Consider the following 12,353-nt stretch of genomic DNA (forward strand, 5'->3'; position numbering starts at 1 on the left):
GCCCATCTTTGGCTCGTTTGCTGCGAAGGAGTTCCGAGTAGAGCGCTTGCTTTGGGAGTCTCGTGTCTGGCATGCAGACAATGTGGCCTGCCCAGCGGATCTGATCAAGTGTGGTCAGTGCTTCGATGCTGGGGATGTCGGCCTGATTGAGGACGCGAATGTTGGTGGGTCTGTCTTCCCAGGGGATTTGTAGGATCTTGCGGAGACATCGTTGGTGATATTTCTCCAGCAACTTGAGGTGTCTACTGTACATCGTCAATGCCTCTGAGCCATACAGGAGGGTGGGTATTACTACAGTCGTGTAGCTTATGAGCTTGGTTGAAGTTTTGAGGGCCTATCTTCACACACTCTTTTCCTCAGGCGGCTGAAGGCTTCACTGGCGCACTGGAGGCGGTGTTGAATCTCATCGTCAATGTCTGCTCTTGTTGATAAGAAGCTCCCGAGGTATGGAAAATGGTCCACGTTGTCCAGGGCCACGACGTGGATCTTGATGACTGGGGGGCAGTGCTATGCGGCAAGGATAGGCTGGTGGAAGACCTTTGTCTTACAGATGTTTAGCGTAAGGCCCATACTTTCGTACGCCTCAGTAACTACGTCGACTAGGTCCTGGAATTCAGCCTCTGTGCACAGATGCAGGCGTCGTCCGCATATTGTAGCTCAACGACAGAGGTTGGGGTGGTCTTGGACCTGACCTGGAGACGGCTGTCATGTATCCTACATGTTTACTGCTTGTACTATTACAAGGTGTGCCACCAGAGGGCACGGCAGTGGGAGACTTGTAGGTTACCTGTACAAGTGTGCCAGGCCTAGTATAAAAGGCAGGCCACCGTGTGTGATCCTCACTCTGGAGTTGCATTAAATGGAGTAAGGTCACTGCAGTTCAAGTACAACACATTGTCTCATGGAGTCATGATCAGAGCATCTGAAGACATAACAATTGGCGACGAGATTACGGACTTTCATGCGAAAATGGCTAACTTTGGACATTGCAGCAGTTCGCCGATGGTGATGATTGGGATGCCTTTGTGGAGAGGCTTGACCATTTCTTCATAGCAAGCGACCTGGCAGGCCACAATCCAGCCACACTGGCTGATAAGCGCAGAGCTATCCTGCTAACCAGTTGTGGGCCCACCGTCTATGGCCTCGTCAGGGACTTGCTGGCACCAGCGAAGACAATGACCAAGACGAGCTTGTAACGCTGATTCAAGAACAACTCAAGCCCAAAGAGAGTATCCTCACAGCCAGACACTGGTTTTATACCCACCGACGGCCCGAAGGCCAGGAGATCACAAAATATGCTGCAGACCTCAGGAGACAGGTTGCACCATGTGACTTCGCCAACCACCTCACCGAAGCACTGCGGGATATCTTTGTCATCGGAATCGGCAACGAGGGCCTTCTTCACAGGCTACTGTCTTCTGCGGATACCACGGTCACACTGCAGAAGGCCATCGCCGTGAGCCAGGCATTCATGACTTCGACCTGCGGCTCTAGGCGGATGACTCATCCTCAGGACTCAAACCCGGCAAGTACTGTACACACAATGGCGCCTTTTAGAGGCTGGACTGTAGAATGTGACTCTCCTCAGGGGAGAGTGAACAGGCCCCCAAGTCCCTTAACTCAGTCCGCCGAGGGGGGCTAATCGAGTAGCACCATGCTGGCATTGCGGAGGAAATCACTAGGTTCACCAGTGCCGTTTTAAAGATTGTGTGTAAAGGCTGCAGCACAAAGGGCCACCTCCAGCGAATGTGTAAAAGAAATACGACTCACTGTGTTGAAGAGTCTGCAGATGGCCATGAATCCAGCGTGGATTATGAAGCGATAGAGAGGTAGCTCAGCCCCACGATGAGGTGTATGGCATGTTTACCTGCACTACAGAATGTTCCCTATTGAGGATGGAAGTCGAAATAAATGGCGTTCCAGTCTTCATGGAAGTGGACATGGGGGCGAGACAGTCAGTAATGAATCAAGAAGCCTTTGAGAGGCTATGGGACAATCAGGCTGAACGACTCAAGTTGGTCCTAGTTCAGGCAAAGTTACGCACCTACACCAATGAACTTATCCCAGTCGTTGGTAGTGCGGATGTAAAGGTATTCCATGATGGCGCGGTGCACAAGTTATCCCTGTGGATTGTTGCAGGTGATTCACCAATGCTACTCAGAAGAAGGTGGATGGAAAAGATCCATTGGAGCTGGGAGGATTTCATCCCTCCAGCAATCGACATCCCTCGTGCTCCGAGGCAGGGCAGGCCCTCACCTGAGGTTGGGTCCGGTGTCGGGGAGCAGACCAGCGTGGTGCCCAGGGCACGCACCGCTCGGCGCGACTGCTTGGAAAGGATCCAGCTGAGACGACCCGAACGCACCTTCCAGGCTCCAATGGAAGGACTCCGGAGGAAGAAAATCAGATCCAAAGGCGACTTCCCAGCCTCGGTGGCAGAACCCAGGGAGAAGAGGATCACGGCAGTCGACATCGTGGATGGAAGAAAGATGGCGCCCAAACCACGAGGTGATGCGCTGAAGAAAAAGATGGCGGCGGCCAGACCACGAGGTGCAGCGCTGATGGAGCAACACCTGGCACCCAGCAAAGAGGATTGGAGTAAAGATAGCAAGGCTCCCTTCAAGGAGGCCAGCAACACACCACACTTAAAGGGACAGTTCCACATTCTCAATCAATGTAATAGCAACTGAGTTAGATGTAAAATGAGTAATTGACGATCAGAGTTGTGTACATGCAATAAGCAAGGAAATGTACGATTGCGATCGGAGCTACAGTTTATTTACAATGAGTAATGAAACGTTGTGTGATGTAGGATTTCAACTACATTTAGTTAATGCAGTAGGCAAACCCCCATCGGGAGCACATGGCTCCAGCGAGCTTACCCAATGCTGTAGCCTGTGTCCCTGGGAGTAATGCACCATGGAGTGTGGCCACAAGTAGCTAATATAGACCAGCAGAGCAAGTGATCTCAGGAGATCAACAGCACCGGTATAGATACCCTGCCCCTGATCGGCTCTACCTCTCAGGCACCCGATGGCACCAACTGCCACGGGCCTCAGGCGCAGCCCCCAGACCTTATAGCCACCAAGGCCATACCCGGGAACGAAGAGTCACCCGTAACGGTTCTCCCAAATGGGACCGGGACCAGCCAAGATCCCAAACCAAATAACGGCAGGCAAGCGAGTCAGCAGTTCCCTGTGCACTGCTAGACGACTGCTCCTCAGGGAGCAGCAGCGACCCGGGGTGCAAGGAGAGGACAGGGAGGTCACAGGCACCTGTGAACCTGCCCGACGCTAGGAGCAATGGCAAAAGCCCCGAGAGCAAGCAACTTGAGCCAACTCACTGCCAGCACTGGGCAGTGCACAGTCACCAGACTTCCTGGACACCAGCCAGCAGTTCTGGCACTAGTTTGTCCTCGCGCACCGGTGCTGATCCCTTGTACTTATTCCAAGTATATATCAAGTATGTATCTCACCAGTCAAATGTGCTTACCTCACAACTGTACCACAAATGTAATCATGTAAATGCAGTTTTTTTTTTTCTGGATTTGAATGTATATGAATGTAATGAGCCACTGGCACAACCTGTATGTGGGGGGTGGGTGGGGGGGAAGAGAATGGAGTGGGCATGGACACACAAACACAAACCACCTCTACTGCCAACGAAACACCAACCACTCACCCGAGATAGAAAAACCTGCCAAGGGTCAACCAGATGGAGCTAAGCCCAGAGCACAGTCAATGCAAAGGCAATTTGCACTAAGGTCCTGGGGGAGAGTGATGTATCCTACATGGTTATTGCTTGTACTATTACAAGGTGTACCACCAGAGGGCACTGCAGTGGGAGACTTGTAGGTTACCTATTCAGGTGTGCCAAGCCTAGTATAAAAGGCAGGCCACCATGTGTGATCCTCACTCTGGAGTTACATGAAATGGACTAAGGTCACTACAGTTCAAGTGCAATACATTGTCTCATGGAGTCTTTATTGGAGCATCTGAAGACATAACAACGACGAAGGTTAAACTGGTTCTGTAGTTTAGTTCCACTCCAGCGGGGAGCTTGTTGGCTTTGAGGTGGAGCATGTCAGCGAGGAAGATTGAGAAGAGAGTTGGGGCGATGACGCAGCCTTGCTCGACCCCGGATTGGGTCTGTAATGGATCCGTTGGTAAGGATCACGGCCTGCCTGTCGTTGTGGAGCAGGCGGAGGATGGTGCCGAACTTTTAGGGGCATCCGAAACGGAGGAGGACAGTTGGGTCCACTGACTCTCGCGGTTGGATCCATTGGGATTGTGCACAGTGACTGGGAAGGGTTTGGTCCATTGGGATTTGATCTGGAGAATGGGTTGTACCTTCAATCCCAGTTTGATACATGGGCCCCATTCCTGACAGACTCCACTTCTCTTTGGTCAGGTCACTGCCAGAGCAATGGATGTCAGACTTCGCAGCAGAGTCAGAGGAAGGGAAAACAAGGATGGCAGATCTGAAGAATCAAGTGAAGGAAGCAGGGTTACTGGCCCTGGAAAAGTAAGCACGAGTGTTTATTGTCCCTCCGAATCCCTGACTGCTCCCTCTTACTCCTGTATCTGCACTGTAGAAATTGAGACCGATCGAGCTGTCTCCCACACTAACCCATTTTGCCACAGAAACCTCAGCACTGTGGGATACCTCCCCTCCCTCAGTACTTTGGGACTTCTACTCACTCTGTCTCCGCCACCACCGCCCCCCCCCCCCCCCAATAGCGCTTGGTTCCCCCCCACCCTCCTATCTCTGTGACAAATTACATCCTTTGTGACTGTGACAAAGGTAAACTATCCCTCCTCTTGGACCTGTCTGCAGCCTTTGACACAGTTGACCACTCCATCCTCCTCCAACGCCTCTCCACCAATGTCCAGCTGGGTGGGACTGCACTCGCCTGGTTCCATTCCTATCTATGTAATCATAAGCAGAAAATCTCCAGCAATGGCTTCTCTTCCCATCCCTGTATCATTACCTCTGGTGTCCCCCAAGGATCTATCCTTGGCCCCCTCCTATTTCTCATGTTGCCCCTTGGCGATGTCATCTGAAAACGCAGGATCAGTTTCCACATGTGTGTTGATGACACCCAGCGCTACCTCACTGCCACTTCTCACAACCCCTCCTCAGTCTCTAAATTGTCAGTCTGCTTGTCCAACATCCAGTTCTGGATGAGCAGAAATTTTCTCCAATTGAATATCGGGAAGACTGAAGCCATTGTCTTTGGTCCATGCCACAAACTCCGTTCCCCAGCCACTGACTCCATCCCTCTCTCCAATTTCTGCCTGAGGCTAAACCAGACTGTTCGTAACCTTGGTGTCATATTTGACCCTGAAATGAGCTTCTGACCATGTGTGACATAACTAAGACCGCCTATTTCCACCTCCATCACATCGCCCATCTCTGCCCCTGCCTCAGCTCATCTGCTGCTGAAACCCTCATCCATGCCTTTGTTATCTCTAGACTTGACTATTCCAGTGCTCTCCTGGCTGGCCTCCCACATTCCTACATAAACTAGAGGTCATCCAAAACTCGGCAGCCTGTGTCCTAACTTGCACCAAGTCCCGGTCACCCATCACCCCTTTGCTCGCTGACCTATATTGGCTCCCGGTTAAGAGCAACGTCTTTATTTCAAAATGTTCATATTTTCCAATCTCGCCATGGCCTTGCTCCTCCCTATCTCTGTAATCTCCTCCAGCCACCCCCCCCCCCCCCCCCCCCGAGTTGTCTGCGCTCCTCTAATTCTGCCCTCCTGACCATCCCTGATTATAATCGCTCCAATCGGTGGCCATGCCTTCTGTTGCCTGGGCCCCAAGCTCTGGAACACCCTCCCTAAACCTCTTCGCCTCTCTATTCTTTTAAGGTGCTCCTTAAAACCTACCTCTTTGACCCAGATTTTGCTCACCTGTCCTAATTTATCCTTATGTGGCTCAGTGTCATTTTGTGTCTTATAACACTCCTGTGAAGCGCCTTGGGATGTTTCACTATATTAAAGGCGCTATATAAATGCAAGTTGTTCTCTGCGCTTCTGCTATTCTGCCCTCTTGCACATCCATGATTTTAATTGCTCCACCATTGGTGGCCGTGCCTTCAACTGCCAAGACCCGAAGCTCTGGAAGTCCCTCCCTAAACCTCTCCACCTCTCTCGCCTCCTTTCTCCTCTGTGTTTCTTGCTCAGCCACCTCCCCGCCTTTGTCTTTCGCGAGGACTCTCTCACTCCGTCTCTCTCTGTTGTTTCCTCTTCCACCACCGGCTGGGTTCAGCTAACACAGCACCAGTGCAAGAGTCCATTTTTTCCATTTTATATATTTCTGAATTTCTTTCAACCAGTTTCTGGTCTGTTTGTTTTCAGCTACGGCAGCGAGTGGGGAGGGGAGGCCCACGGGCGACCGTGCCTGAAGGGATTGGAGGAGTTTGGGACCAGCATCTTCAGCAGTCTCTGGAAGGCCATTGTCAGTCAGCACTGTCAGGTCAGTGCACCCAGCTCAGACCCAGCTCTGCCCAATCTACAAGGGGCAGCCGTTCCTATCGGAGGAGATTTACCCACTGACCCGCCTCTTCGAGGGCGGGAGACTGGGACTACCTGAAGTACTCCTGAAGGTGGCCTGTTACCCGGGCTGCAGTCAGACACGGGCAGCCTGTTCCCCAGGCTACAGTCAGACACGGTGCGGCCTGTTCCCCGGGCTACAGTCAGACACGGGGCAGCCTGTTCCCCGGGCTACAGTCAGACACGGGGCAGCCTATTGTTTAAATAAGAACATAAACATAAGAAATAGGAGCAAGAGTAGGCCATTTGGCCCGTCGAGCCTACTCCGCCATTCAATAAGAAAATGGCTGACCTGATAATGGACTCAGCTCCATTTCCCTGCCCGCTCCCCATAACCCTTTACTCCCTTATCGCTCAAAAATCTGTCTATCTCCACCTTAAATATATTCAATGACCCAACCTCCACAGCTCTCTGGGTCAGAGAATTCCACAGATTTACAACCATCTGTGAAGAAATTCCTCCTCATCTCAGTTTTAAATGGGCGGCCCTTTATTCTGAGACTATGTCCCCTAGTTTTAGATTTCTCCATGAGGGGAAACATCCTCTCTGTATCTACCCTGTCAATTCCCCTCAGAGTCTTATACGTTTCAATAAGATCACCTCTCATTCTTCTGAACTCCAAAGAGTTTAGGCTCAACCTGACCTCATAAGACAACCCTCCCATCTCTGGAATCAACCTAGTGAACCTTCTCCTGAGCTCCCTCCAATGCAAGTTATATCCTTCCTTTAAATGTGGAGACCAAAACTGTGTGTAGGGAATGTCTCGGATTGAAAAGATTGACCAAGTCTCTTGCGATGTAGTCCCACCTTCCATCCAGTATTACACCAGGCTGCCCTGCAGCGAGGCTGAGATTGGATTTTCAGCGGGACATGGAGCTGGGATAACTCCCATCTTCCCAACCCCAGAGTGGGGAGAAGCGGGAACAGGTCAATCGCAAATGTAGCAGCGTTACCGAATGGGCGGGGAGGGGCTCTGAACGGCTCTCGGGGCCCTTTTGCAAACATGGCACCTCAAGAGTGTGCCGCGGCATCAGATCAGACGTTAAACCGAGGGCCCTGTGTGCTCTCGAGTGAACGTAAAAGATCTCACGGCCACTATTTTGAAGAAGAGCTAGGGGGAGTTCTGCCCGGTATCCTGGATGCAATATTTATCCCTCAACCAAACCTAAAAACGGGTGATCTGGTCATTATCGCACTGCTGTTCTGTGGGATCTTGCTGTGCGCACATTTGCCTGTCACGTTTCCTACATTACAACAGTGACCACACTTCATTAGATGGGAATCCCTTTGGGGCGTGTCGAGGTGATGGAAGGTGGCTGTGTAAATGCAAGGTTCCCGTGCTCTATCTAACGCGCTGGAATTGTTTTCTGTGTCTGACCGACAGGCGGAGTGCGGCCTAGAGGCGAGATTGGCAGCTGATGAAGACGCCCTTCAGGATGGCTTCCTGGAGGCCCAGAGCTGTCGGCAGTACGGCCGTGTCCAGCAGCTGGCCGCGGCCACCTCCGCCATCCGAGAGCGGCGGCAGGGAGGCATCTTTATCGTCCACGGCAGGCCCAGTGAGGGGAAGACCGCCTTCATGGTATGCAACGTTCTAGATTATTCCGCTTACTCTCGTCTTTGGATCGAACAACTCCCCTTGACATTCTATGGGCGTCACCATTGTCGAAACCTAACCCACCAGCAGCAACCTGGCCATCACCAATGATCAGAAGCTCCAGCGGACCGGCTGAGTAAATGCCGCAGTTACTGTGTAGACCACGGAGAGTGGTTCACCTCCTGACTCCCCTCAATTCTCGCCGCCCCCTACACGTCCCCATTTACAGTACTGTATTCAGTTCTGGGTACCGAACCGCCAAGGATATACTGGCCTTGGAGGGGGAATGTGCAGCGCAGATTCACCAGAATGGTACTGGGGTTAAAAGGGTTGAATTACAGAGGATTGTATAGCATTACTTTGGATATACTGCACAGAAACAGACCATTCGGCCCAACCAGTCCGTGCCGTTTATGCTCCACTCGAGCCTCCTTCTGTCTTTCCCGATCTAACACTATCAGCATAACCCTCTATTCCCTTCTCCCTCATGTGCTTGTCGAGCCTTCCCTTAAATGTATCTATAGTATTTGCTCCAACCACTCCCTGTGGTAGCAAGTTCCACATTCTCAGCACTCTCTGGGTAAAGGAGTTTCTTCTGAATTCCTCATTGGATTTCCTGGTGACTATCTTATATTGATGGCCTCTAGTTATGCTCTTCCCCACAAGTGGAAACATTCTCTCTGTGTACACTCTATCAAAATCTTTCATAATTTTAAAGACCTCGATTAGTTCACCCCTCAGCCGCCTTTTTTCAAGAGAAAAGAGACCCAGCTTGTTCATCCCTTCCTGATATGTATATCCTCGCATTTCTGGTATCATCCTTGTAAATCTTTGTACCCTCTCCAGTGCCTCTATATCCTTTTTATAATATAGCGACCAGAACTGTACTCTGATCCAAACAAGGTGCATCTGTCTGCGCTCCCTCCCCCCCTCCCGCTCCTGCTGCCCCGTGGTCGGACACTGTGTCAATTCCTCTGCCTCTTCCTCCTCCTTCTCCTCCACATGATGGCCTGATGTGGAGGGTTGATCAGAGGATTGATGCGCCTGTGGCTGGTCATCTGGAAGTAGAAAGCAGCAGAGCAGGGGGCAGGGTGACATGAGGAAGGTCACATGGCACAGACTCATTGGAAGGACCATCACTACTCCATTATATTGAGTCCAGAGACACTGTATTATACTGTCCCGACCCTAGTCCACACCCACTGTATCACATTGCCCCGACCCTGGTCCCCATACACTATCACATTGTCCCAACCCTAGTCCACACACACTGTATCACATTGCCCCAACCCGGCCCAGGCAGTGTGCAGGACTTTCCCTCCATATACAAGCGGGGGTCAGCACCCCCTCGGGCAGTTGCCCGACCTGAGATGTTGATGAGGTCTGCCACTCGCTCCTCCAGGTCGGTAAGTGGCAGGGTCTGAGGCGGACCGCCGCCTGTCCTCACCTGCTCACAGCGACTGTGTGACTTCTTTCCCTGCAAAGATGAAAATGGAAATGGTTACCAGAGGGTCCATGTGCTCTTGTGGCTCACACACACATAGTTACCAAAGCACTTCTATCATACAGTCTGAATGTAACCGATTCCGCTGTTTAATGGCCTTGGAAGTTGCACGTGGTTCATCAGGAGGGCATCGAAGTGCGGAAACATCTTATGAGATCTCAAAGCAATAATGTGTAAAGATCATTCGTGGCAAATAGGGTGCCACACTAAGCCAACATGTGTCATGCATTTTAGGAGGCAACCCACAGAGTACTGAGAGACAACAACAGCATGAGAACAAATAGCGTGTCAGATTTATAATTAAAGTGATAAAGGAGTGCATCAATAAAAATTGTACTCACTCTAACGACCCTCGAAAGATCATAAACTTTTTCCGGCACTGCTTCCCACTCCCGGCCACTGTGTCTGAGGCAGTGACCTCCCCTGTAATCTCCCTCCAGATTCTGTTAAATATGTCTGGCAGGGGTCTGGATCCACCCGTCCTGTGTAGTTCCTGCCATCTCCTCTCCACAATCTCCACAAGGGCTTCGTTAGCCTCTTGTAAAAAATCGTCCTGCACACTGCCTGCTGTCTTCCTCCATCATCAAAATCCAATAATAAAATGGTTGGTTCAACCCTGGTTGTACTGCGCACATGCGTGGCCGCGCCCTGCATTAGCATTTCAGATCGGACAGCAGACCAGAAACGCGCGAAGAGGAAAAAAAAAATTGCATATGCGCAGAATGGGTGATTTTTTTTTTTTAGGTTTGGAACCTTCGGCAAACGGGCGAAATCGCAAAAAGCCAAAAATGCAGAATGACGTGGAACTGCACCCCAACGAGTAGCGAGATTTCACTAATACACACACTGCACCTTGTCTCCCTCTGTAGGCCAGCCTGGTGACCAAGCTCGGTATCAGTGACATGGAGAAATGTCCGGGGCCGTCCGATCTCCTCTTTCACTTCACAGCGGCCAGCGAGAGAGCTCAGGATGGCACCAGCATGCTTTACCGGCTCTGTGTGTTGCTCAACAACAGGTTGAAAAGACAGCAGGAGGTCCCGAGGAGTTACAGGTGAGGAGGGCACTGTCCCTAGTACTTCAGCAGGGTAAGGGTCGCTCACTGTAATGGTACAGCATCACCTTATTGAGCAGGGTAAAGGTCGCTCACTGTCACTGAACAGAGTTGGTATTTATTGAGCAGGATAAGGATTATTCAGTAACTGTGGAGTCACTGTACAGCAGGGTAAGGATTACTCAGTAACTGTGGAGTCACTGTACAGCAGGGTAAGGATTACTCACTGTGCAACTGTAGAGTCACTGTACAGCAGGGTAAGGATTACTCAGTAACTGTGGAGTCACTGTACAGCAGGGTAAGGATTACTCAGTAACTGTGGAGTCACTGTACAGCAGGGTAAGGATTACTCACTGTGCAACTGTAGAGTCACTGTACAGCAGGGTAAGGATTACTCAGTAACTGTGGAGTCACTGTACAGCAGGGTAAGGATTATTCACTGTGTACAGCAGGGTAAGGATTATTCACTAACTGTAGAGTCACTGTACAGCAGGGTAAGGATTATTCACTAACTGTAGAGTCACTGTACAGCAGGGTAAGGATTATTCACTGTGCACAGCAGGGTAAGGATTATTCACTAACTGTAGAGTCACTGTACAGCAGGGTAAGGATTATTCACTAACTGTAGAGTCACTGTACAGCAGGGTAAGGATTACTCAGTAACTGTGGAGTCACTGTACAGCAGGGTAAGGATTACTCACTAACTGTAGAGTCACTGTACAAGAGCGTATGGCTCAGACCAGTATCTTCTCCACAGAGGCCTTGTGTTGGAGTTTCATTCTCTCTTGGACCATGTGGCCCATTCTCAGCAGCGACGGCACTTGGTGCTGGTCATCGACGGTGCCGACTGTGTTCAGACCGAAAGAGGCCAACGCACATCGGACTGGATCCCTGAGCACGTGCCACGTGTGAGTATCGACGTGATGTGCTCTTGTATTCCAACTCCTGCACTGAGGTGTCATCCATGGCCCAGTGGCTCTCTCTCTCTTGCCTCCGAGATATGTTCAGGTTTCCAATCTAGCTCCGGACGTTTCAGCCCCACAATCCAGGTCGACACACGGTGCCAGTACCCTCCCTCTCTGTGTGTCTCTGTGTGTCTGTCTGACTGTCTGACTGTCTGACTGTCTGTCTGTCTGTCTGTCTGTCTGTCTGTCTGTCTCTCTCTCGCTCTCTCTCTCCTATTCTATTGTCTGTCTCTCTCTCTCTGTCTCTATAAAACCTGTGACGTTTCTCAGAGTCAAGCAGGTTGATAGTTTGAGCCGCCTGTGTTGTGTCCCTCAGGGTGTGACGCTGGTGCTGAGTGTCACGGAGGACTCCTTGCTGCATTGCGCTCTGGCCAAGAGCAAGGGGGCCATGACCATCCGCCTGGGCCCACTGGAGCCGCTCGACAGGTCAGAGGTCGTGCGCCGGAGCCTGGCCATCTACGGCAAAAAGCTGGAGGAGTCGGCCTTCAACAACCAGGTGAGGGCGGAGCGGGCGGGCGAGCGCTGGAACATAAACAGGAGCAGGAGTCAGCCATTCGGCCCCTTGAGCCTGCTCCGACATCCAATGAGATCATGGCTGATCTTCGACCTCAGTTCCACTTTCCCGCCCATATCCAACTGGATGGGCCACTTAAATTTCTCATTCTCCATCTCCCCGTATTCA

General features: G+C 51.3%; 2 protein-coding genes and 1 pseudogene across 2 annotated transcripts in view; 2 read left to right on the top strand and 1 right to left on the bottom strand.

Moving 5' to 3' along the window:
* Nucleotides 1-7,972, top strand: part of LOC139273749 (telomerase protein component 1-like) — a 57,335-nt gene extending 49,363 nt beyond the window's left edge. Inside the window, exons 21-23 of the mRNA XM_070890800.1 lie at nt 4,408-4,521; nt 6,362-6,479; nt 7,942-7,972. The gene's annotated coding sequence lies outside the window, so the exon portion shown is untranslated. The remainder of the gene's footprint in view (nt 1-4,407; nt 4,522-6,361; nt 6,480-7,941) is intronic.
* LOC139274159 (zinc finger protein 850-like) overlaps nt 1-12,353 on the bottom strand; it is a 360,216-nt pseudogene that overhangs the window by 177,575 nt on the left and 170,288 nt on the right.
* Nucleotides 2,526-12,353, top strand: part of LOC139272895 (telomerase protein component 1-like) — a 76,980-nt gene continuing 67,152 nt past the window's right edge. Inside the window, exons 1-7 of the mRNA XM_070888997.1 lie at nt 2,526-2,653; nt 4,408-4,521; nt 6,362-6,479; nt 7,942-8,136; nt 10,525-10,706; nt 11,464-11,614; nt 11,988-12,167. Of these exons, the coding sequence (XP_070745098.1) occupies nt 2,526-2,653; nt 4,408-4,521; nt 6,362-6,479; nt 7,942-8,136; nt 10,525-10,706; nt 11,464-11,614; nt 11,988-12,167 (1,068 nt within the window). The remainder of the gene's footprint in view (nt 2,654-4,407; nt 4,522-6,361; nt 6,480-7,941; nt 8,137-10,524; nt 10,707-11,463; nt 11,615-11,987; nt 12,168-12,353) is intronic.

This window comes from Pristiophorus japonicus, chromosome 9 (assembly GCF_044704955.1).
Source record: "Pristiophorus japonicus isolate sPriJap1 chromosome 9, sPriJap1.hap1, whole genome shotgun sequence".
Lineage (NCBI taxonomy): Eukaryota > Metazoa > Chordata > Chondrichthyes > Pristiophoridae > Pristiophorus > Pristiophorus japonicus.